Source organism: Microchirus variegatus (genome assembly GCF_963457635.1).
Source record: "Microchirus variegatus genome assembly, chromosome: 2".
Lineage (NCBI taxonomy): Eukaryota > Metazoa > Chordata > Actinopteri > Pleuronectiformes > Soleidae > Microchirus > Microchirus variegatus.
This window is the reverse complement of record NC_139803.1, coordinates 11,665,136-11,690,156: the sequence shown is the minus strand read 5'-3', so window position 1 is coordinate 11,690,156 and position 25,021 is coordinate 11,665,136. Positions and strand designations below refer to the sequence as shown.

At 43.1% G+C, this 25,021-nt stretch overlaps 1 protein-coding gene across 1 annotated transcript in view; it reads left to right on the top strand.

Moving 5' to 3' along the window:
- Positions 1-25,021, top strand: part of robo3 (roundabout, axon guidance receptor, homolog 3) — a gene marked incomplete at its 5' end in the record, with an annotated part of 163,473 nt that overhangs the window by 74,391 nt on the left and 64,061 nt on the right. Inside the window, one exon of the mRNA XM_083910290.1 lies at positions 19,378-19,704. Coding sequence (XP_083766416.1) covers positions 19,378-19,704 — 327 coding nt within the window. The remainder of the gene's footprint in view (positions 1-19,377; positions 19,705-25,021) is intronic.

The following is a 25,021-nucleotide window of genomic DNA, read 5'->3' as shown; positions in this document are numbered from 1 at the left end:
TGCATGAAAAAGCCAAGTAAACACTGGAGTGGCAGCGTAGACACTTCACATCCAGATTAACAAAAGCTTGAGAGTATATACTGCTCAAATTGAATATATATAATATGAGAGATTTCAGTGTTTTCATTTTTATTAATCCTCGCTTAGTTCTCAGGGGTCATAGAGGGCAGACTACTTGAGCCCATGAGCACAAAATAGACATTCAAGGATTGCGACGGCGCTTTGAAGATGAACATCCGCACTCTGTCGTTCATCATAATAAACTGATTAACATGCGAACGGAGCTCAAGGTTGCTTTAAGTCGCTGCTCTAATACATTAACAAAAAGATGTGGTGATTTATATATAGGAAGGGCGCGTTTCTGGTGAAGGATGGTCACTTCTTTATGGGCAGAAGCCTATATGTATCATCATGGCGTCATCGCGAGAACAAAGAGATGCTGTTTGCCTTTCCTCGAGTGAACAAAACAACCATTGTGTCTTTTACGGTAAAGGCTGCTGCTGACGCTGTGCTCCTTTGCATTTTACTATTATTTTTATTGATTATGTTCATCATTTGCGGAAACAACAATGCTCATTCCACCAGTAAAATCAAGTCCACTTAGCAGATCCCGAAGGCTGTAATTGAATTATTATGACTTTAATTATTATGTGATTGTCCTTTTGCTCTATGCTAATCCGAGAAAGTCAATATTGAAGGCGTGGAGGCGGAGTATAGTTGTATATTTTGATTGTGATTGGCATCGCTCGTGGCAGTGAGATTCACTTGGACTTAAGAAAATCATACCACGAATAAAAATCGACCCAATATCTGTCAGGGAAAAAAAAAAATGCAAATACATATTTACATCAAATCAGTCAGACTGTGTGCACTGGGCTGTGTCTCCACTATATCTAGTGTCCAGAATACAAAATGGGTTTTCTAAGCCGTGTTACAAATATACAATAACACAGCAATAAAAGGAGAGTATTTTGTGCTGAATGGTCAGCACAATATAGGGAGAAAAAGCCGAAGAAGCACAACAAATCATCTGTATTTCAAATTAAAGGTTTCTTTCTTTTTTTTTTAAAACCCCAGGAAGAAATAAATGTCCTTTTTTGTTCGCCCCCTCCTCTGCTCACAAATACCTCCAAGGTCGTGTATTGTACCGTCCTCAGAGGGAGAAAGAGGCCAACCTGTAGCTCCACAACATTTTACTTCTTAGGCAAGAAAGTGAAGGACCGAGCAAATTAAATTGCAGTTTTTCAAGGATTAATTTCTTTTTTTACCCTCATGCACGTCCTCTTTTGAGATATCCTTTATATGCCGGACTTTCATTATATATATGTATATATATATATACGTATGGACACTATTACTTTTTCTTCTTTTTTTATGAAATTGTGTACTTAAAGCTGCAGTCAGCGGAACACTTTGGTTCCAAAAAAATATAAGAAATAGCTCCGTATTCTGACATCTGCTAACATTTTTTTGACATAGTTCACTCGGGTCTCAAAGGTCCGGGCAATAAATCTGGGAAATTGACTTCATGCTCAGCTTTTTTTTAAATCGTGAGGGTGACAAACGTGTAGCGCTGTTGCGTCCCTCTGTGCTGTATTCTATTATTTGTCGCTAAAGACTCTCGGTAACACCTGCAAACGTCGAGCTTCCGTGCATCGTTGGCAGCGACAGCTTAACCCGAAAATAGTCGCGCTGTTTGCTTATTTGAACCATGATGCATTTCGTCAATTTTCTGACAGCAGCTTTAGCTCGCTCTGTTGAACCGTGCAAGTAGAACGCAGACTTTTTCTGCCGTTAGAAGGAGACGGTAAGTAAGCGAAAAGTTAGACGGTAGTGAAAAAGATGACATTGCTGAAAGAACAGCAGTAGCAGAGTGAGACAAAAACACAATACAGTGGCGAAGCTCACACCATTTACATTAAGACATGCGCCTATTTAGGATCTGAAACCCAGTTTTCCCCCGATGCATTATGCAAAGAGCACACATTTTTTGCTGGAAAATGGTGATGCACACCGTCTTTATCTTGGCTCATTTCTTGACACGTGCCAAATATAGACGAATTCCTCCTGCTCCTGTTTCCTAGAACAACTCTCCGACGTCTCAGAACAGCCATGCTTGATTTACCAATCACGCGTAAGTGCCAGCATTTTACTTGAAAGATTACCGCGCTATGGAAACGAGAAGTTACTGACCACCCGAACCCGGTTGTCTTTCCTTTTATAGTTCATTCAAATGAATTGCAAAAGCGACTCCTTTGTGTGTGTTTGGAGGGGGGGGGGGGGCATAATTCTATGATCTATGGCTCAGCTGCATGTGTGCTGCACGGCGGGCGAAAACCCGCGCTCGCGAAAGCCACGCTTGTAATTCGCCGTCCCTAATATGGATAATTAGTCTAAATTCATGGAGTGCTTGATTCCACTGACGGCAACGGCAAATGTTTGACGAAAGGCGCCAAAGTAGCCGCATCAGTCACAGGCGAGCGGAAATGCATTTAGTCGAGGGCCTCATCATGTTTTATTCAATCACGGAGCGGTGCTCAATTAATCAGTTTCTGCAATTAAATTAAACATGTACATGCATAAAACATGAAAGGAATATCAGGGATGTTTAAGTGCCGCTTGGTTCTCAGTGCTCCTGTCAGCTCAAGGGGGGGAGTATTTATTCTCAGGCCTCTACAGCACAGACTCCCACTTTATGGATGTGGAATTGCATTGTTTTCCACCTCTAGTGAGCGGCAGAATGTGTTAGATTTCACCTCCAGCGTGCTCTTCCTGATGCATTCCTCCACCCAGTGCATTTCTAGAAATGTCAAGTGCTTCTTGTTTCCCCCGCGTCTACCCTGACCCTTAATATTTATTTAGCTCAACGGTAGCTCCGTCCAATCATTCCTTATTGCTTCATTGCAGATATATGTGGCTCTCGGTGTGTGTCAAGTCTCATTGGCTGCAGTCCGCCGCCATATCTCCCAGCACATGCAATATTGCTTTTCGCTTTCCATCAAGTGCAGGCGGAGCCGCGCGCTCGGATAAGTAGTGACATTTCGCAGCGGCGTGCGGGGTGTGTTTGTGTCTCTTAGTGCCTAGTAAGTCATTCCCAGTGAACTGATTTGTATACATAGCGCCACAGTCGGCATGATCAAAGGTCTCTCACATGTAAGACAAATTTGCATTTGGATTCATACACCTGCCAACATAATTTACCCCTTTGTGGTTAGATAGCAGCTCGGAGATACATGTTGACATTTGCCCGCTATCCGATAGTCAGACTTCAGTAGAAAAGGGGTTGTGTGTAATAGATTTAATCCATGTAGAATGGGTGGGATTATAGAGGGCTCTGGATGTCGGAAAAGATGGGATAATGCATGTTATATTTTCAAGGTATGAACATATTACTACGCACGTACACGCGCATAACCTTATGCTTATCTGACGCAGTGACCCAGGTCCTTGTTTGATGCCTCAAAACATGAAAACAAAGGCTTAATTCAACCAGAGAAGTTGAAAAACTGAAGTGAACTATTCCCGTTTCACATTTTCATGTTTAAAAGTATGGCTTTTTGGACCAAGTTTGGAGAAAGTGTCTCAATAAGTCATCAGTTGCTGCATTTCCATATCCAAATAAAAAAAAAGTACAGGGTCATCCTGTGTTTATTTTTTTAAACACTGTCCCTTTAAGAGAGTGCTGCTGGGATGGTCGAGTCAGAGACATTCAAGCGTGAGCAAACAGGAAGCTTAGTGAGTGTGACTTCACATTACGACTACAATGAAGCCACACATTTGGCTCCATGTGCGTCACAGTGTAAGAGCGAATAAATAAGAGGATTATTGTCATGTGACAATGAATAAAACATAGAAAAATAGAAAGATAAAAAGTTAAAAATTAAAAAAAAAAAGAAGATAGAACTATCGAAAATATATTGGTTAAAACACAATTCAGGTTTCTATCTATCTATCTATCTATCTATCTATCTATCTATCTATCTATCTATCTATCTATCTATCTATCTATCTATCTATCTATCTGGTTTATGCTATAGTTTTGTTGCGTACACTACAAACTGTTGAGGTTTACAGAAATGAGCAGACCCTACGCATTTGTCCCGGGCTCTTATTTTGAAATAAAAACCGGAAACGCTCTACGCCTCTTTGGCAGCTTTACGTCAGCGTGGCTCTGCTCCGGGACCGTGTTGTTTTGACATGTTGGCTGTAGTAACTCAGCGGTTGTAGGGGAGGAGAGAAGCCGGAGCCGGAGCCGCAGCCGGAGCTTGAACACCGGCGTTGGAGCGGAGGTTTTGTGGAGTAACGGCTCCGTGTTGAACTGTATGTTTGGACTTAATCTTCCCTGACACTTCGGGACTATTATTCAGCCTGACATCGGTCATCATCTTCCTCTGAAAGCTGCTGGTTTGGCGTGAAGGCAGCACCGGGGGGGAGCAGAACGGGACGCGCTGACCGGTCACTGCCTGCCACTCACGGCCGCCTCTCATCCTCTCATGAGCCGGAGCACCAGCCTCTCGCGGAGCAGCTTCTCACTGAAAAATCTGCGCTTTTTTTCCGAACACACATCAGTGGTTATGAAAAGCCTCGGTGTATAATGGAGTATCGCCCGATCGTGGTTGTCCTGCTGCTTTTATTTGCACTCAGAAGTTTGGCGTCTGGTAAGTTTTTAGTGTCGTGATTGTTTTTGGTGATGTTTGCGCAGATCGTGCTCCAGATCAGTGGCTCCTAAACTAACATCACAAGACTTCCCACAGCATTTATGCAATATTCATATTATTATTTCAAAAGTGACTCCATTATTAATAGAATTTGCTGGTTTTCTGGGGAAATGTGTGTGCATTAATCCTTGTATAATCCTCGTGGATGATGTCATTTAAAAGGCCACTTAAACCAGCAGCCCAGCACATTTGCAGCATCTTTTGCCCCCAAGAGACTGCGGATTCACACTAGCACCTGCCCCCCTCTCCTCCACACAGAAATGGGACTTCATTTATCTCTATTATCGGGCCCATCAGGTGAAGACATAACCTCCTGCACAATGCAACTGTGCAGCAGGGACAGTGTGATCCCCCCCATTCCATCCTCTGATGCAGTTGCACTGTGTAAAGTGAGTGGTGCTGGGGAGTTTGTGTCATGCAGGGGTTTCTTGTCACTGCTGCTCCTTCTGCTGTGCATGTGTTTGCATTGTGCCGTGACCGAGCAAACTGGAAATATATTCAGTTCTGCAGGATTTAAAGATGTGTTTTGAACTACAAAAAGCTTAGTTTCCTTGGGTTTAGCCTCCACTAAATCCCCTGATACAGCAAATTGGCCGTTGTGGTGTTTTTAATGAGTCTGTAGTCGAATCATTTGCATACAGTGCCTTTTTTTTAATTGAAGTTCCTCTTACACCGGACTGGACTCTGAGTAGAAACACAATCCAGTCTGACCGATTTGGACTCTGGGATCATGAAAGCCTGCTTTAATGAGACGGATTGCTGCGTCCTCACATCCTCCCCATCAATCACAGATGGTTGTGTAGATGTGGCTACAGGTTCAGCATACTTATGTGACTTGTGTTCTGCAAACACGCTTTGTTTTCCCCAGTGCAAGTGGGGAAGTTACAGTTGGTGTCTCCAGGCCTTGGTCCCCCCCTCTTCTAACTACCGTGGCTCGATTTTTACAAGGCTGTAAACATTGGTTATGAACCCAAAGCATATGAACTCAGCATCTGTGGAAGTGCTCCTTCACTGACTCCACATGCTCCTGTGGGACTACAAAAGCTGCATTAAAAGCTACTTATTTGTGCCGCCACATTTATTTGTTGTTTTTTAAAAACGGGGAGCATTAGCTTTTTCGGATCAGCACAGGCTTTGGAAGAAGGAGAGAAAGCTTGTGCATCGAGACACTTTTATAGAAAATTGAGTGGGTATATGTTGGACTTTTGAACCTGCATAAATAGGTGACACACTGTTCCAATTGCCTGTGGTGTTTTTGTGATATGTGAGGTCACAAATGTGCCAGAAACACAAGAAAAAAACAGTTCTGCAGCGCTCAATCGATTATCAATCAGTTACCAAAGGCGTTGATATTGATGTTGAATGCACCTCTTAGCGTTGCGTTCCCACACATGACAATCAGAGCACAATTTGACCTGGGAGTTAACGCCAAACACATCCCATGTGTCCATAAACAGGCTTCTTGACCACTGTGAATGGGGTGTAAGGTGAACCGAGGTGCCTTCCTGTCCCGTGTGACTCCCCCTTTCCCTTTCCCCTCCCGTGGAGTCATGTTTCACTGTCAGTCACTCATCTCTGTCACCGTCAGTCAACTCATGCGCTCGCCGCTCGGCTCTGTGTTCAAGTGACTGGAAGGGCAGGGCTTTTGAAAGCAGCCACCACCACCGCTGCTCATGTGTTGTCTCATGAATATCCTCAAACAGACCAGTAACCAGATCAAACAGCCCAGCGGCAAACCTCGATACCCACACTGTAATTTCATTGTTCATACCACTCCATGTCCTCCGGGGAGGAGGAGCTAATGTTGCTTAAATAGCACAGACGTGTCATTGTTTTAAGTCTTTTTTTGTGTGTGTGTGTTTTTGTTGCATTTTGAGACACGTCGTCATGCAGGGTGGAGGTTGGGGAAGGTTGTTAGTGCGATTGTCAAGGGCAGTTTGACTTTAATGATGGGATTTCATTTGGAAACATTCCAGTAAATGTTCTATTTCTGCAAATGTCAAACAGCTTAAGGGTCAGTTCACCCCCCCATCCCACATAATAATAAGAATAAAAAAAAAACAGACAGATGGATAATTAACAGGCCCGTTGTCGACAGTTTTATTTGTTTTAGTAGAAGCCAGAGTTGTGTTAAATGAGGCTCCAATTAGGGCTGGATGATACAACTCAGTCAACATTGATGATTATTTTGAGAAATGTCAGATAAATATTGCATTATCTTCCAGGGTGACATTTGAAGGAAGCTGTTTATTGTGTTTTGCATCAATATTGCTATTGAATTATCTTTTTTTTTGTGGTACAAATCGTCATATTTAGGAGCCAAAACTTGTAGTTTCACGTCAGGATACATGAAGCCAGATTTACGGTTGGAAAATGGCTTTCAATTTGGGTGAACTGACCCTTTTGTGGAAGAACAATACGCTCTATAAACCTTATTAGCTTACTTTAAAGCATTACCTCATTGTTGATGTGACCCTATCACTGTGTCAGTGGACCAGTGGATGAGTCATAATAACAAGGCGACGTACAGTAGTGTGTCGTCTGCTTAGAGAAAAAAACAGGAGACAGAGAATGAGTTGCTGCCATCTCTTCCTCCCCCACCTGTTTTCCCCCCATCTGTTCTTAACAGATCAATTAGACTGTCAATAGCCCAGCAAGCTCTGGTATGATCCATGGAAATGAGCTGTAGCTCCTTAAAAAGCATTATGGCACAAGCACAATCCTTATTTATGCATGCGTTGAAAAATAACATTGTGTGAAGGCAGAGGCAATGATCTAAACATCCTCTTCCTGTCATCAACACAATGACGAGCGTTAATCGTGAGCTCAAACTGCCATCGGAATCTTGTTTTCCTGGTTTCCTAAATTTAGAATAGGTAATCCAAAAAATGTATAACATAATTTTCACTGTCCCATCATGTACAGGAAAGTTTGATGACACCTCGTTTCGGCAAGTATAAACGCTTCGCTAGTGATTCATCCCCACACCTCATGATGCATAATTAACAGCTTACATTTGCATTCCGGTGTAGTAACCGAAATAGACTGAACAAATAAAAACATCTTTAACCACGGGGTGTTTTCACTCCATCTGCAAAACACTTCCCTCTCTTAATGGCAGCGCTTAATATCCCTGCACATTCCCGCCACCGAGGGCCAAAATAAACACATGCTGGGACACCAGAGGCCTCGCTATCAGGCATCAAAGAGGCCTAGACTAAACTGAGCAGAATCGCTACTTAGCAGCGGGCGCTGACAGGACAAGTCAGCTATCCCCTCTCCTTAAAGGTCTCAAGTGCGACCGCCTGAGGGGTCCCCGTACAATACGGCCTCAACTCCCCACCTCGGGCTGTAGACAGATGGATGGCCCCCAGCATTAGTTCCAGTGGATATTAGACGGACTGCACTCTCCACTGCTGGTTCTAATATTGAAATGGACTCAGTAGTGACAGTGAGGTGAATCGCAGACCCCTGCTTTTGGGTTTTACATGACAAAGCAGTGTCGCTCTGTGGAAATTCAGCCTTCATTCATACAGCTCCCCGTGTGTGGGTTTTCACAGGTTTCTACGGCTTCCTCCCGTACACTCTTATAAATAAGGGTTCCAAAAGGGTCCTTCTACAAGGCCTGAGGTTCTACCTGGAACCATTTGCTTCTGAGAAACCCTTTCCCAAAGGAAGGGTTTTTCAAGGGTTTTTGGTAACACTAATGGTTCCAGTAAGAACCATTTTGATCCAGAGAACCCTTTAAAACCTCTTTCCTGAATAAAGGGTTTTAAAAGGGTTCCAGGTGCAACCTTTATAAAAAGGTTCTACCTGGAGCCAAAAAGGGTTCTCCTATGAGGACAAGCCGAATAACCTTATATGGTACTTCTACTTAGCACTTTTATTTCTAAGAGTGTAGTCTAGAAACATGCAATATGGGGATTAGGTAAATTGGACACTCTGAATTGATTGTGAGAGTGGGTGGTTGTCTCTGTGTCCCTGTGATGGACTGGCGAACTGTCCAAGGTGTACCCCGCCTATCGCCCTATGTCGGCTGAGATTGGTACAGCCCCTCCCACGACCCTCTCTTGGAGGCTAAATCAGTAGAAGATGGATGGATGCACATCTTTCATACTCATTTGCAACATGGGGTTAAGTGTCTTGTCCAAGGACACATCGGCATGTAGACTAGTGGAGCCGGGATTCAAACCCACAACAAATCACTCAACACTCTTAGAAATAAAAGTGCTAAGTAGAACCATATAAGGTTCTTCGGCTTGTCCTCATACAAGAACCCTTTTTGGTCCACCCAGAACTCTGAGTGTTACCAAGAACCGTTTTAAAACCCTTTATTCAGGAAAGGGGTTTTAAATGGTTCTTTCTGGAACCATTAGTGTTACCAAGACCCCTTGAAAAACAAATGGTTCCAGGTAGAACCTCAGCCCTTGTAGAAGAACACTTTTGGAACCCTTATTTCTAAGAGTGTACCGCTGAGCTACAGTCTCCTCTGAAGTATGCAAATCGTAGGAGGAGAATGTAATCGAGATGTCGATTCTCTGAATTGCTGACTTGTAGCTGAGCATCACTTATGAGAAACAACAACAGTGGGGAAAAGTTGAACATACATAATTTATGATGTTTCATATGCAGCAAATTGTTATCTTTATCTTCTCCCCCTCATTTATCTCTAAAGAGCCGGTTAAAACACTATCAACGTGACGTGTAAATAGGTCGTCTTTGGTAAATGTTGTTGTTTTCGTGCCTCGTCACGTTTTTTAAGATGACACAGTCAAAAAGAGGACGACGCAGGTGGTGTGCATATGAAATATTCCCTCATCTCGTCTCATTAAGGCGTTATTAAACAGATATGTTTCCGTGTTCTGCTTTAAAGCGATAATCTGCCAACTTCATCGCGGGAGACGCGCCCTCCTTCCCTCCCTCCCTCGATGCGTCCTCTCTGCCCACAAAAATGGGACACATCTTTCAAAGAGGCACTTTGTGTTGTATGAGTAAGTGAGGGACACAGATTAAAATGTACTCTGTGTGTATTTGTGTGTACCATTCACACGGTATTACATTATATATTCAGTTGAGATTCCAGACGTATGATGTAAAACTTTATCAATCACAATCGCCGATCTTCCACCTCGACTCGGTCCAAAATGAATGAACTGTGATTCATCGCACTCATTAAAAAGACAAGATGTTTTCCCCCGGATTGTTTTCACACAGGTGTTTCCACTACAGTACAGTGTAAACACCATCTATAAGTCATCATTCTCTCATAAAACATGAGAAATAGGCTGCAAAGGTGCTTTAAGAACAGTAGGATTAATGTGTTATCTGCCTTTTCTGTTCCATAAGAGCACTCCGGTCTTCTGCTACTATAATCTTTGGAGGATGATGGTGTAATAGTCACAGTTAATGGTATACCTATGTGCTGTAAGTAGACCGGAATGTAATTATATGATATACTTACAGCATGTAAAGCTGAAAAATTGAATACACCAGCAGTGATTCAGACGCAACCCACTGTCTCCTCACATTCTAAACATCTTAACATCTGAACTCCGGGGCATATGTTTTTCATCGGCGAGACACTTGGTCACGTCTCCCATGTTTACTCAGTTTTTATGACCCACAGACTTCTTCTTCTTCTGAAGCACAACAACATTCTGTCGCCTGCCGCCGCTCCGCCAAAATCCCAAAACCACCATCCACTCTGTCTGCGGGTTGTGTGTGTGTGTGTGTGTGTGTACATGTTTGTGAAAACCTGGTGCTTGAAAGCTCTGCATGGGTAAGAGCCAGCTGATAATGGATCGTTTTCATCACCGGTGTATCAAAGTGATGCAGTAGCAGGGAGAGAGGAGTGAGGGAGTGAGGCTTTTTTTTTTTTTTAAAGCCTCTGTGGACGATTTAATGGCTGGTGTCAGTACTGACAGGCACGGCTCTTTTTTGAACAGTGACAGTCGCTAGGTACCGAGGTTATTTTACCGATTCGATGTGATGTGGGCATGGGAGGCAGTTAAGTGTCTCTTTGGCTATTAGTTCTCCGGAGCAGCGGCGTATCTGTTTTGATGACTGATGGTTAGACAAGGAGCCCTAAAGGAAAATGCTTGTTAATGAAACGATGTGACTCGGGTGACAAGGCAGCCAAGAGTCACTCAACCTGAATCTATAAGGAAAAAAACAAACATTCAGTGCGTTTTAGAGCGAGTGATGGACAGCTGAGCTTGAATGATGGGTGCATCAACAGGCTACCCAGCTCCTAGTAGAGGCTCTACTCATCTCCCACTGGTGGAATGACCTACCGAGTGCTACTAGAACAGGAACATCCCTGTATATCTTCAAGAAGCTCTTGAAAACCCAGCTCTTCCAAGAGCATCTTCTGTCCTAGCACTTACCCCTCCCCCCTCCTTCTGCACTTGCATCCACCTCGGCACTTTCACCCTCTATCAGTCCACTGTTCTTTTGAGTGGAGTGGCGTTCTTTTCCAAGACTTCTTCTTTGCAGCTTATTCCTCTCTTGTAAGTCACTTTGGATAAAAGCTAAATGCTTAAATCTAAATGTAATGTATGCAATGCTGATATCTTGGGATGTAAATCTTTGGGTGGCTCACGATTCGATGCGATTCCGATACTTAGGGTCATGATTCGATTCAAAATCGATTCTCGATTCAAAATCGATTCTCGATTCAACCGATTCGCGATTCAAATGATTCTCGATTCAAAAATGTATACAATGCATAGTGTGTTAAGGCAAATTATGGCATCAAAACAATACAGTTTGTATAAGATAATGTGATAATGTGATCATACAAAGCCAAACTTTCAAAACAAATAAAAACTTACTTACTGTACAAAACATAACTTGCATAAATAAAAGCTTAGGCTAGCTGCCTTTTTCTCCCAGAAGTTACAAAAATAAACTGTACACCAATAACACAAACTATATTTTTTTTCAAAATATAAACATTCAAAAATAAATTTTTGTAGTTTATGAATCGATTCAGAATCGTGGATGATTAGAATCGCGATTCATATGTGAATCGACTTTTTTCCCCACCCCTACTGATATCGGGTATTGATCTGATACTGATATAAATGGATGACTTGGGTACTGGTAACATAGGGTTGATCTATATAGTACATATTCAGGATATGAACTAACACAGTCACAGTTATTTGTGTTTCTTCCTGTTCACAAATACTTTGAATTACGCCTCATATGTTTATCGTCGATAGAGTTTACCATCACATTAAGTGACAAAAATTTTGCCTATAGCTAATAAATCCATCCAGCCTCACAATTCTACTTTAAATCCTGTCATCTATATTTCTCCCAGCACTGCAATCTTATCACACGGTTCACTTTTCTCCTGGAGCCGCACATTCTCCGCGTCTCATATGTGATCACAGCTCATTCGTATCACAGTATCTCAGTCTCATCTCGTCTCGTCGCCAGCTGTGTATCATTGTGACAGAAGTGATCAATGGAACTTTATATTTAGCACAAGCGGACTGCGATGCATCACTCAGAGTTGTTTAAACGGACGTCAGACGCTAAAAAAAGACTGCTGTCGTGTCGATTGGTCAGCAAAAAAAGAAAAGTTTAAACCAGTCACAGAGAGTTTTGTGCCACTTTCTGCATGTACACTACCCCCCTTTCCCCTTGGCCCACTTATGCAGTCAGCAGATCAGGAAGTCCCTGTCTCGACCTTTTCCTCCCCCCACCCCCAGGAGTGACACGGTGTGATGTATGCGATCAGGCAGATATGGACAGACAGCATTTGGCTTATGTTCATCTCCTTGGAGCCAATCTGGAAATATGCGTGCTGTGGGTCAGGAAACCAGCGGCATTTCCCTACAGCTGTGGTCGGAGGCCACCCACAACTGTTGCCGTGAGCCCCTCGAGGGATTCCTCCCGAGTAGACTGCTGTGCCTTTTCGGCAGTGAACCCTCCATGTACATGATGATTAGCACTAAGAAATAATTGGGTTGTTGCTATTTGAAGCAACCTTTGATTTAATGGGTCTCATTGTGTCTTTTGTTTCTCTCCTTTATTTCTACGTGTCTCTTGCTCTTATTGCAACACTTGCAGGAAAAAATCGATACAAATTGGTCGTCACATTAGACCGTTGCTGCCCTGTTGTTTTTTTTTAAAGCCTGTCCAAATCCCCCCCTCCATGGAGGAGTCAGTGGAGGAAATCGATGAACGTTACTTGCTGGATATTGGAACAGGATATGTCATATTTCTGAAGATGTAACCTTATGTTAAATCATCCTCCGCTAAATCTCTGTGTTTATCTGGGGCCTCTACTAAACTACAAGTAAAGTATCTTTCAAAGTCAAAGACAAAAAGGCTGAATTGTCCATCTAAAAGCATGTTTTGCTAGACTCGTTTCTGTACTTGGAACTAAATCAAAGCTGAATCAACTCCCAGGCCTCTTGGCGATGTTTTACCACGAGGAACATTTTGTGCACAAACTGTCTTTTAAGGCTGTGTGTTCGTTCGCGTTGGAGCAGAAAATGCACCGCTGTACGCTCTCTATCTACAGTAAGCTGCTTCTGCTTTGTCAGCCTGCCCAATCATCCAGCCAAAGCCCATTTTGGCTGCTTTGCCAGTGCAAGAGGCCACATTCAGAGGGAGCGTGAAACAGAGTTGTTAGTTGAAAGGGCATATTTCGGTGCTGCCCTGGGAGTTTGGACCTCGTGGCTCCCAATTTCCATGATCCCCGCTTCTCAAAGTAAAGAGCAGAAAGAAGCCGCTTCAGTCCCTACTCGTGTAGCAGTTTGCCGCCCCGAGGGACACATGATAAAAAAAACGCCCCAATTTCCTCTTTCAAAGTTCACCCTGCCCATTTAGATGCTTAGCAGTAACATAAGCTCAATTAAGGAGGTTGTCTCTTTACGGCCCGGCACTTAGTATTCTCATGCAAGTGCGTCATGTTGATGTCCCCACAGGGTCAAAGAGTAGGAGGCTTCAGAGAAAGCACTCGAGACTCCCTCCCTCCCTCACCGGCTGCCAATTTAACTTTGAATGCACATTTGCAAATCAATTCCTGTGGCTTTGGTGAAAAATGGAGTCTGAAGAGGACAGCAACAAAGCTGCAAAACAACAAGCTCTGCGAGAGGGAAGGGAAGGCAGCCCACTTGAAGGAATTGCAGATGAGCGAGGAATAGGAATAGGAAAGTTGTTGAGTTTTATTTGACTGTCATCTTCCCCCACCCCTCCATTCCATCTCCTCTGTCCCCTCTATAAAAGATTGTAAATCTCCCTCTGTTCATGAGTGGCAGCTACTTTTATTGCATCTGTGCTGGAATTTGGGCTTAAAAGATTCTTCTTTGCCATTAACAGCTATGTCTTTTTAAGTGGAACTGGGCGGGGAGAGTGGTTATCTCGGGTTAGCTCGGCTTAGCCAAGGCTGGCTTAATCTTTACAACTCACCCCACAGTGATAAGCAGTACCGGCTTTTGATATAGTGCAGTATTCTAAATTTATTTTTAAGTCCTTCATGCTGAAATGAAAGACATTTCTCACCCTGTCTGGGTGGAATACTTGATGGTGCTGAAGTGCCAACCGTGTTTTATGTCCTTCTCCCTGCAGGGCTGTAGTGAACTGAATATTTTGATCCTATGTGTGATGGCACATAAAGCCTCTCTGAGCTGGTAACATTGGCGCAGGGCTACTGCTAATGGTCCAAGTAGTACACTATATTTGTGTTTGAGTATGTGGGATCAGGTGAAATTATGAAGTTATGTTGTGACCATGTATACAAGACCCATTGAAGTACGGACTGATCTCTTTGTACCATCACTATTTAGAAAACCATCCAAGTCTGTGAAATGGATTTTGGGAAGATACCAAGCCTCGTGCATATTTCCATCTCAAGCTGTTGAGGTTTAACAGCCTGTCATCCAAAGTAAATTATGCCGAAACACAGTTTTCTGTGCTTTCCATCAGACCGTGCTCAAGACTTTTTAATTCTCTTTTCCCTTAAAGATTAACTGTCAAGGCCCTTTTTTGTCTCCATCAGAAGCTCCAATCCCACTCTCAAAACAACAGTCCAAAATCCACTTATTTGCCCTAATGCTTCCTAAGAGGGGATTATTTCTGGTAGCGGGGGGTATTTTCATGTTGTCATTGTCAGTCAAAGTGAAGTGCTTCTAAATTGATATCAAAATAGCAAAAAAACCTGAGATTATTTAAATCTGCCCATTGTGGGCCCGTTGCCATCCGCGATGCATTGTTATCGCGTCGCTGATGCCAACCACATGCGAATAAATCGTTGACCTCATTATCGGGGCATTTCAGTGCACGTCAAGGGAAGTGGAGTGATTGCGACATGTGTGAGTTACTGGCTGTTGTTCTTGTGTTTTTGCCTTTTTTTCCGAGAGGATGTAAATCTGCTTAGGGATGAAAGCACCACTTGTGTTTGTGGTGAAATAAGGGGCGGGGCTGCGGCGGCGGTGGTAGTAGGGGGGTAGCGGTGGCGACAGCTTGGAATGCACTGTAGATCTTTGGCAGTGGTCCTCTCTGCACTTGTTTTATATTAGCAATACACACTGAACCACTTGTTGTGCAGGATGAGGAAAAAAAAAAGTTCTGCCTCAGCACATTGCCACCCTCCATTCTAGAAAGGACATTGCGGCAGCAGTTTGCTCTCCCAGTGGCTGCTTTGTCCCGATTTCTCCCATTTGTCTTTGTGCAATTTTACCTCCGTCATTGTTTCTTTGTCACTCTCGAGGCTTTATTCTCTCCTCCTCCTCCCCCTTCTCCCTCGTCAAGACCACTTTGAAGTTGTCTGACATTAATTCGCTGTGTATACGTCTTGATTTTTTTAAAAATGCAAACTAACTCCGTGTGAGTCTTTGATTTGGAGTCTTGTCAGTTGTTGAACTCGTACGGTCGGCAAGAAAAAAAGTTAATGCTGAGGGAAAATTAATTAAGCCAAACGGCGCGCTGTGACTTTTTTCTTCCCTGTTGGATCAATCAGTTTTATAATTACATTAAATGTCGAGTTTTCAGTGTCTGGAATATTGAGAGACTAAAGTAAGGGCCCATTGTTTGCTACTGGTGTCAATTAAACCTTCCATTCAAGGTAAATACTACAGCCGCATGAAATTAATCATGAAATAATTATCCTAGTTATTATAAATAAATCTTTTCAATAAGGAGGTCCGGAAAATTGTGTCCAGACTAGTGATGCACAAATTAGCGCTGACCTCCACTGAAATTGTGTACACTTATTAATCATCCACCCACGAACCAAATTTCTTTAATTTAGACACCGGCGCCTGCTCTGACATTTCACTACACTTCTATCAGTGGATTATGTAAGCGCTCAATAATATCACCTCATTAGATTACCTGCCCACAAACCCAATAAGAAATTGTTACATAAGATGAGCAACGCAGGATATCAATGCGAGTGCAGGGATGGGCCAGTCGCCCAGTTGCTTGCTTTGAATTATAATGCTGTTTTCTTCCCTGGGCTCACTCGGATATCATCCTGATTTGTGGAGAATGTCCCCAAACATTTGCTTTCTCCCTCCCGTGGAAGACGTCCGTACTCGATAATGTTTATACGATTAAGAATGCATGCACGTAAACACCATATGTGTCAATTAGGACCTGATTTACATCAATTTACACACATTGAGGAAGTCTCTGCCTTAGTTATGTTTCTGGATGCATATTTTTCATTATTTCACTGTGGAAGAAAAACTGCAGACCGGGGCTGTTAAGAGGCAACTAATTCAATCAAAGTCAAATTAATGAGTGACAGGCATCAAGATCTACGAGGCAAATCACTGACATGCACGTCAGCGCTCTCTTGGCTCGGGCAATTTACAGAGTAATTCATCTCTTCTGCACACACACATTCTTGTCAAAGTGATTCAGGCTCTCTCACACAGGCTGGACTCCCACAGCATCCCTGCGGTTTCATTAGCTCACATGTAGCTCTGAGAGTTCCTGCCTTCCTGCTGCAGTACATCATGGGCAGGATCTAATAGGTCCTCAGAGGGTCCAGACTTTTCACCTCCTTAAGACAGCCAGCGATGCTCTGCAGTGTCCAGCTGGTAGCCCGATTCCCGTTTGTCTTTTTCACATCCTCGCCCTTATCTTCTGCCCATGTGGAATTCAGATATTCTCCTCTCGTTTTGCAGCACAGTCTGTAGTTTATACTGTGTATTTAGAAAAAAAAAGTGTGGTGTCATGTACGGTAGATTTTGAGGTGAGCTTTCTTTGTGGCAATGAATCAGGCCGCTAAGTGTGAATTTGGACAGTGGATGTTCGGTGGTTTTCCACTTTGGCGTCCTCTCCATGATATTTGTCTCATTCCCACACTGTGGCCTCTCCTCCTTTTTTTTTAAAAGCCTCCGCTTTAAGTTTCCACATGGCTTGGTCCCAACCAGCTCGGATTGTAAAATTTATGAGTCAGCCTCTTAAAGGCTCTGTCCTGCCTGCTGCACTGTGCACAACCGCCCCCTACCCCACCTACCAAAACTCCCCATCCAGACACACTCGGCTCAGCCGTGATACATACGTTGCATTAAAACCGTCAGATGAATGGTGTCAAACCGCATCTCAGAGACCTTGAGGGATGCATTCTCTTCCCGTTTCCACAGATAAATCACGTTGAAATATGACTTTTTATGTATCAAATAATTTGAAACGCAACTGGTTATTGTAGCTGCAAGATCCATGGAGCTGTGACAGATGGGTGTCCATAGATCTCTCCTCCGTTGCTTATGTGTAATTCATTTTGAGTGTGGTGTGCTGTTACATTCATTTTTAATGCTAATGTGGCGCCTTCAATTCTTTTCTAACAGAAAAGCCAAATCGCATCAGCGATGACACAGTTTCCTTATTCCTGACATTTGTGATCGTCAGCAAATGACGAAGGAAACATTGATGAATTCACTATTATTTCTTTTATTTCCTGTATTTTTTGTAAACCTGTAGACATTTTTCTGGAGGAAAAGTAGACGGAACATGGCCGTAATGCTTCTTAAGGCATTAAAGGCAGTGAAATAGTGTATTACCTTACACGTGGGTACATTCTGATGTGCTTTTAATGCTTAAAAGGAGATACGAGACAGCATTGCAACTGCTATATGATTCTTACTGATAGCACCTTCAAAGAAATACCATTTCCTCCCATATTCTATTTTTGAGAGCATTGTTGCACTGAGAGCAGGACCGTCAGACTTATTTCCGTCAGCACAATAGTAGAAGAATTTTGGATGGTTTTCCCAATAAGGAACATCTGAAGAATTTCAGATTACAGTTTCAGTTACATGTCATAATAAGTCATTCACACTGCGATAGTGTCCTCTTCTCTCAAAACCCAACGCTGAAAATTATACACAGAAATCGTAAAAACAAGAGCTATTCAAGAGCAGCAAAGGCAAATCTCAAGTGATGAGGCTACAATTCATGCTTTCTGTCGCCCTGATGTGACCACAGTCTCCTGCTTTTTCCTGCTCTGAAAACACACAGTTGTGTAACACACAATGGGCGCTGCGACAGTTGCAACAGGGTTTTTTAGTTCAAAAATAGCACGTCTTATTGGTTAATTGGAAAGGAAAGATGAATCGGAAAATAGCCTGCTGCAGAGTCGTTAAAGCGGCTTCTCTCGTTACTGGGAACAAACATTGACGTTATAGAATTAGCTGCGAAGATGCACCTCGTTCTTTTCATATCATCAGGGAAATTTCACTTGTGTCACTTGTGGTGCTCCAGTTTGCTTTACTGCCTTTCATGCATAATTGTGATAGCAAGACGCTGTCACTCAAATCGATGGGGGAAGACTGAGGATGCATGGGGGGGGAGAATGCAATTTCAAAGCTTGCCTTTAAAAGAAGGAAGAACAGCAAACCTGTGGGACTTACCTTGCCTCTGTATCTGTTTGCTGTCGTTTAATTGTCTGCAGACGGCAAAAAACATCATGCGTTTTTACTGATGAATAATTTGCACCTCGTAGAATGCACTCATACATATTTTCACATATGGAAATCCGTAAATACATTCCACGTTGTTTGCTGTGCGAGTATCCAAGTCGTTCGTTGCACCGTCTTTCCCATGAATTTTCCGATTAGCACAGTTCTACCACATTTGCCTCTTCCGCGCGTCGCCTCCGCCCGGCCCCGCAAATTTGGTTACGGACTCGATACGTGCAGAAGTTACAGCGCAATTTCACGCCCTCCTCCTTGATTTATACTTTCAATGCAACTGTTGAGCAATTACATTACATGCTCGTTTCATGCCGCCGTGCTCTCCACGATAAGGCCGTGTGTGTTTTTTTCACGCACCGAGCTTAGGAGATTTAAAGCGAGGGCAGCTGAGGCTGCTTTTATAACTTGTGTGGCCTCTTGTGTGCAGTGTAAAAGAAGAGCTACAGATATGAATGTTTATTATAGTCCGTATCCTCAGTTGCCGCATTTTATATTCTGAGACTGTGACCAGTTGTAAATGTGTTGTTTCGTCACAGTCTTGTGAAAATCCTCTTTTCCTCCTTTCAACACTGATATGTTGGTTTTTCTCTTCAATCTATCTATAGGCTGAGCTTAGCTGGTTTATTTCGCTATAATTACACCTCAAATTTCAGTCCTATTGATGCCGATTAATGCTCAGATTCACTAAAACCTTTTTCTCTGTGCTGTGTCTCCAGGATCCAGACCCCGGTTAGAGGACACTCCTCCTCGAATTGTAGAACACCCGTCCGATCTGATCGTGTCGAAGGGCGAGCCGGCCACCCTCAACTGCAAGGCTGAAGGGCGGCCCCTTCCCGTGGTGGAATGGTACAAAGACGGCGAACGCATCGAGACGGACCGAGAGGACCCTCGGTCCCACCGGATGCTCTTACCCAGCGGCTCCCTCTTTTTCCTGCGAATTGTACACGGGAGGCGAAGCAAGCCCGACGAGGGCGTGTACGTGTGTGTGGCGCGCAACTACCTGGGCGAGGCAGTCAGTCGCAATGCATCGCTGGAGGTGGCAAGTAAGTGTCATTGTGTGTGTGTGTGATGATGTGATTGAAAGAAAAACCTGAATTTGTAGGTGGATACACAGGAAATTAAAGTGTGAGGGACAGAAATTATAGTTTTAATGAGAAAATGTATTTGTAAGTAGATTAATAATAACACATGAGTATGCTTACTTTCACATAATAGTAATTGTTTGTTGGACTGTTGCTCTTCTAAGATAAAGAGACAAAGCTTACATAGTTTTGCTGAATGTTGGTCAAAAATGGTGCGGCAACAACAAAATCTCCAGACCTGATCCAAGGTTCCACATCCATCCCAACAAATAGGTGTTATTTAAGCAATCTCAGTTAGGAACACTCACTCAATTAAACCAGTTATTGCAACAAATGGAAATTCAGATAGACTTGGGACTTTTAGACTATACAAGAGCAAGCCCAAGCAAGACATGAAATAATATTTGAAACTTTTAAGGCTATTAGTCTCTGATCTAGACAGGTGGAGGCTGCCCTATCACGCCCTTCCAGAGACTGAACCATCTATTTCTTTGTTGTTCTCCTAAACTCTGTAGTAAATATGCCTGATATGCCTTTTTAAATAAAGCGGTATTATCCACTACAATGTATACAGTCAAAGAAACAGAGAAAGGAAAGAAAATAGCGTTTCATGGCTCCCAAAATGCCATTACTGTGTGGATGAAGCGCTGATATTGGCTGTGATCGGTGCGTCACTGACAGACTGTGATCAGCTGTGCCATGTCCTGTATGAACTAATGCAAAGCTTCATTTATTTGCAAATAAAAGGCTTTTCTTCACCATGCTATGTTAGTATGTTGATGAGGCTTTCACTATAAAACAAACACAAAGTATTAACATCATTTTGACTGATAATTGATTGAGTTTTCACATTTAAGAGCTTTCCCCCCTTTTGCCAGAAACACACAGAAGAACATCACACATTGAGAAAAATAGCGTTTTGCCCCCAAATCTGTACGTGAAAAGATCAGCTGCGAGACATCATGCCACATATTCTGTGCCTCCGATAATCAGAAAGGGAAGATATCACATATGGATTTCACACATAATGGCGTTAACCACAGCATAAAAGCGGAGAAGCGTAGAGGCAGCTTCAAAGCGACTCTCTTCTCTCTTATCATCGCCATCACTCGGCTGACTTAACAGAAGACGCCGACCCTGACCTTGATGTCAGATCTCCTGGCAGCTTGCACCCTAAGGACGCCATCTCCACCCCCCACCCCCCAACCTGCTCATCCCAGCCTCTGACATCACACCCTATCTTCTCCAGGTCACGCTGTGGCCGTCGCTTCTCTGTGGCCAGGCCTAGTTAGCGCAGACGGATGACAGCTAGTGCTGGAAAACGTTGTAGCGCGGAGAAGAGGAAGGAGCCGCCGTTGGTTGGCAGCCTCTCGCTAGCAGATGCTAGTCCCTTAAAATACAGCAAACTCCTGTCAGATGGTTTTCCAGCAGACACCTCCAGATTTTTCTTTTTTCCTCTTCTTCCATTTCTCTGTAGCAGAGCTGCTTGTGGCACTTCAATGATATGCAGATAGGGCCAATTAAGTCTTTGCTGCTCGAGAAGACCATTACCTTGAGTGCTATATCACTACAAATGTGTAACTTTTTTGACAGCATCTGCAGAAATGCAGACTATTTATATGAATACAAATGTGGTTTTTGGTTATGCGACGTAAATTAGAAAAATGACGCGATTTCTTCCACAGTTCGGGCATAGCTGAGTTATTTATAGCATTGATACAACTGCATTGTACAGATTATATGCATTAGTCTTTTGCATCAGTGCAGACAAAAACCTTTCCTCTCCTCTTAATATCGGACACTTTTTTTTGTTTCATTTCATTAACACAAACCAGCTGAACGTGTGAAAACCAGTTCCCAGTAAGAATCTGTGTAACTCTAAATTTCTGTCAAACACCTCATGGCCAGACATTGTGTTTTCCTGTAAGGCTCCAGCCCATAACTTAATAACGATGCAGACTTTCTCCCGGACTGTATTCATGTGCTTTCCTGTAAATGGTTGGGATGTATACGTCCAGTACGTCAAAGATTTTCCTGTTTGGGTATCAGCATCAGATGTTTGGGGTTATTTTTGATATTAGCTAAACCCAATGTGGTCTTCTGGAAAAAAAAAAAGTTGGTATTTACTTTTCTGCAAACCACTGCACAAGTAATATTTTTTACATTCTGCACGTGGAAGACTGTTGTCATGTCATATTGGGATATTTGAGGCAAGATTCTCGTTAGGAGGAGGTGCGAGCTAGTTTCAAAACGTCCCAAGACAAGGACATATCTCTTTTCCTCAACCAAACCATATTCCCAACTAACCAGGAAATGGTTATCAACTCTCTAATTTTCTAATTTTAACCAAAAAATGCCAGCAGAGGTGAAAACGTTGTCACGTTGACATGCACATCTCAACAATAAGTGCGATTTTTTGTTAAGAAATGTGAGTTTCTATGCATATATGGAAATGCACAATGTCACAATTTGTGTACAGGTTGCGCGTCTGCTTTCGCTTGACATGATGCATGACATAAGGACACTGCTTCACCTCGCTTTTGTGTTATTAGCACCCTCGTGATATTCCTGGCAGGTCGCTGAAGGTGACAAGACAGTCTGATCCCCCCCTTGCAAAACAACACTGACAGGATCGCAAACAAAGGCTTTGTGAGGTTGTGCCGGGTCGTGTTTGGCAGTGAAAAGGCTTTGGTGTGTTTTAGTGCGGCTCTTGTGTCTTTTCACTCTGCCGGGTCACGTGGCCCGATCGCTTCATCTTTATTTGTGTGTGTCCGAATTTCGCCATCGCTCTCTTGTCCTTCCGGGAGGTGACATTCTCTTCAGCTGTCTGCGAAAAACACAAAGGGCCGCAGGGACGAAACTTTGGCGAGCTGGAGTTGCTCTCGCAGATAAGAATCTCTAATCCGCAGTGGTGGAGGGGAAAAACTGCAAGCGTGTGCCTTGCTTGCGTGCGTCTGTCTGCACACAACCCTGCAAACACACTCTTGGAGCGATGCCTTTTGGAGCGAAAGAGTCAGAGAGAGAGGGAGAGAGGTTATAAAGAACTAACAGTGTTCTGTGCCAAACCCAAACCAGTTCCAGCTCCTGCCAGCCCTCTCTGCATGGCACCAACAGGACCGGAGGTGAGGCCATAGGCACAAAAACTTGCTTGGTTCTGCCAGGGGGCTCAGCACGGCACCAGAAAAAGGTGCAAGATGGCTTTTTGTGGCATGGTGTCATTCTGCTACCCAGTCTGTGACTTGGAGGCGCTCTGGGGTAAATTGAGAGGGAGCTGCTTTGTGTATTGGTGTGTATATTTGGCATTAGGGTGGAAGCCAACACTGAGGGATAGATTGGAAGGTCCAGGAGGTTTAACCCCATCGTTGTCCGTCCACTGCAGGCTGGGAGGCAAAAGGCAAAGTGCACTGAACATAAAGTAAAAGTCAAGACTGTGCACAGGGATGATTCAGACCATAGAGATGCTGTGTAACATGCATACAAGTGTGTTGTGATACATTCATCAAAGATCGAGTATTGAAAATGGCCCATTTCTGACACTACATGATATTAGATGTTATAGAGATGGCAGTAAAATGAGTCAGAAATGTTATAGCACACAAAAGAATGGCTCTCCTTGAAGTTCTTGAAAGTTTTTGAATGAATAAACATGGGTCAGTCCTTGAATTTTGATCAAGAAAGAAGTTATGTTTATATAAATGTCTCCTTTGTTTGTTATGACACCACCTACTGGTTCATTACTTGAGAGCAAGAGATATCAAATCACTGTATGTGATTACTGGGAAATGCAAATTCCATGATCTTTGGTGACGCCATGGGGGCTAAGCAACTCTTACAATTTGCCCTCCCATCTTAAAATGTGTCAGCACTTCAGTAGTTCGTAATTTGAGGGATGGAAAGTACTTGAAAACTCCTTGAATTTGATGTGATCTAAGGTGTGGGAACCCTGGGGTGAGGTCTCCCCCTGGTTTGCCTTCTTTAAAAAGTGCCCCCCCCCCCCCCCCCCAATTAAAAGTTTGGGAAACACTATAGACTAGACTTTTCATGTTACACTTAAAGAAGCAGTTGATTCATGAGTCCTTTGAGGTCAAATAAATGTAACATTAGACGCTCAATCATCTTTTCACACATTCAGGGCTTTTACCTTAGAAGTGCTTCTCCACCCAAAGTCTGTCTTTTGAAGATCAAAGAATTTCTACAGGCTTAAAATGCAGCTGTAAAATGTTTATAGATTCGGCACCAATAGAGAACATCTGCACCAGTCAGCTTGATATCTGTCCATTGTGGTATAAATATCCTGAAGCATAATTAGGTTGGACTCCTGTTTCTCACTTTTCGCATTGGCAGTGCTTTGCGTCATCAGTGTGAAAGACTTTGTGCCTTCTTTTGAGACAACACAATCATAATTCACACTCTAGGATCCGTGACTGTCTCCGCTAACCTTGATACAACACAGATCAACATCATTAACACTGGACCTTTGCCACCAGTATTGACAGAGTTCGATCCCTTAAATCTATGCACATAATTGTTGTCCCAAACACTTTTTGGCCCTTGTCCCAGTCGGGGTCATTTCAAAGTAACCTCCTTAAACCTGAGGGTTTTCTTAAAAACTGTATTTATTAGCCTCTGGATGAAAATGGAAGTGTAAAAACCCATTTGAGAGCTTAGAAGTTTGGCTTTTATACACAATTTGATAGTGTTGCATCAAGTCAATCTTTACTTCTGTTTCATTCACGGAAATCTTTCCCCTCAAAAACATCTTTTGCCCTGAACCTCGGTTCGTAACTCAGTTCCCGCTTCACTTCCAGTGTTGCTCTACCTTTCCCAATGTTTGTATTGCCTTTAAAACCATTCTGCATGTTGCACCTACCTTTAAAGGCAGCATCTTAGCGGCTTAATGTGAAACCTTTTTGCCAATTCTGCTCGTTAATGTATCGGGATGAGTTAAATTAACAGCCGTAGCCTTCTAAAGACACTAAAAGTTGTTTAAAAGCTTCCTAATAACGCGCCGTGTTATTGTCTGCGCTGGAATAGTAATTCTGACTCAGCTGTGTGTGTCCGTTTTGGCCTCGCGGATGCTCGCGCTGACAGTGAAGCACTCAATAACTCATTAGGAGAAGTTCTGCCCAGTTACCTCAGTAACAGTTCCCACTTCTTATTAATGTCATGTCTGATAAATGGATGTTTGATGCATGAACTGCGCGAGTCTTATTAAGCCTCCGTTTGCATAACTGCACTTCATATATAATCAAGTGAAGCTGACATTTTAGATCTTTTA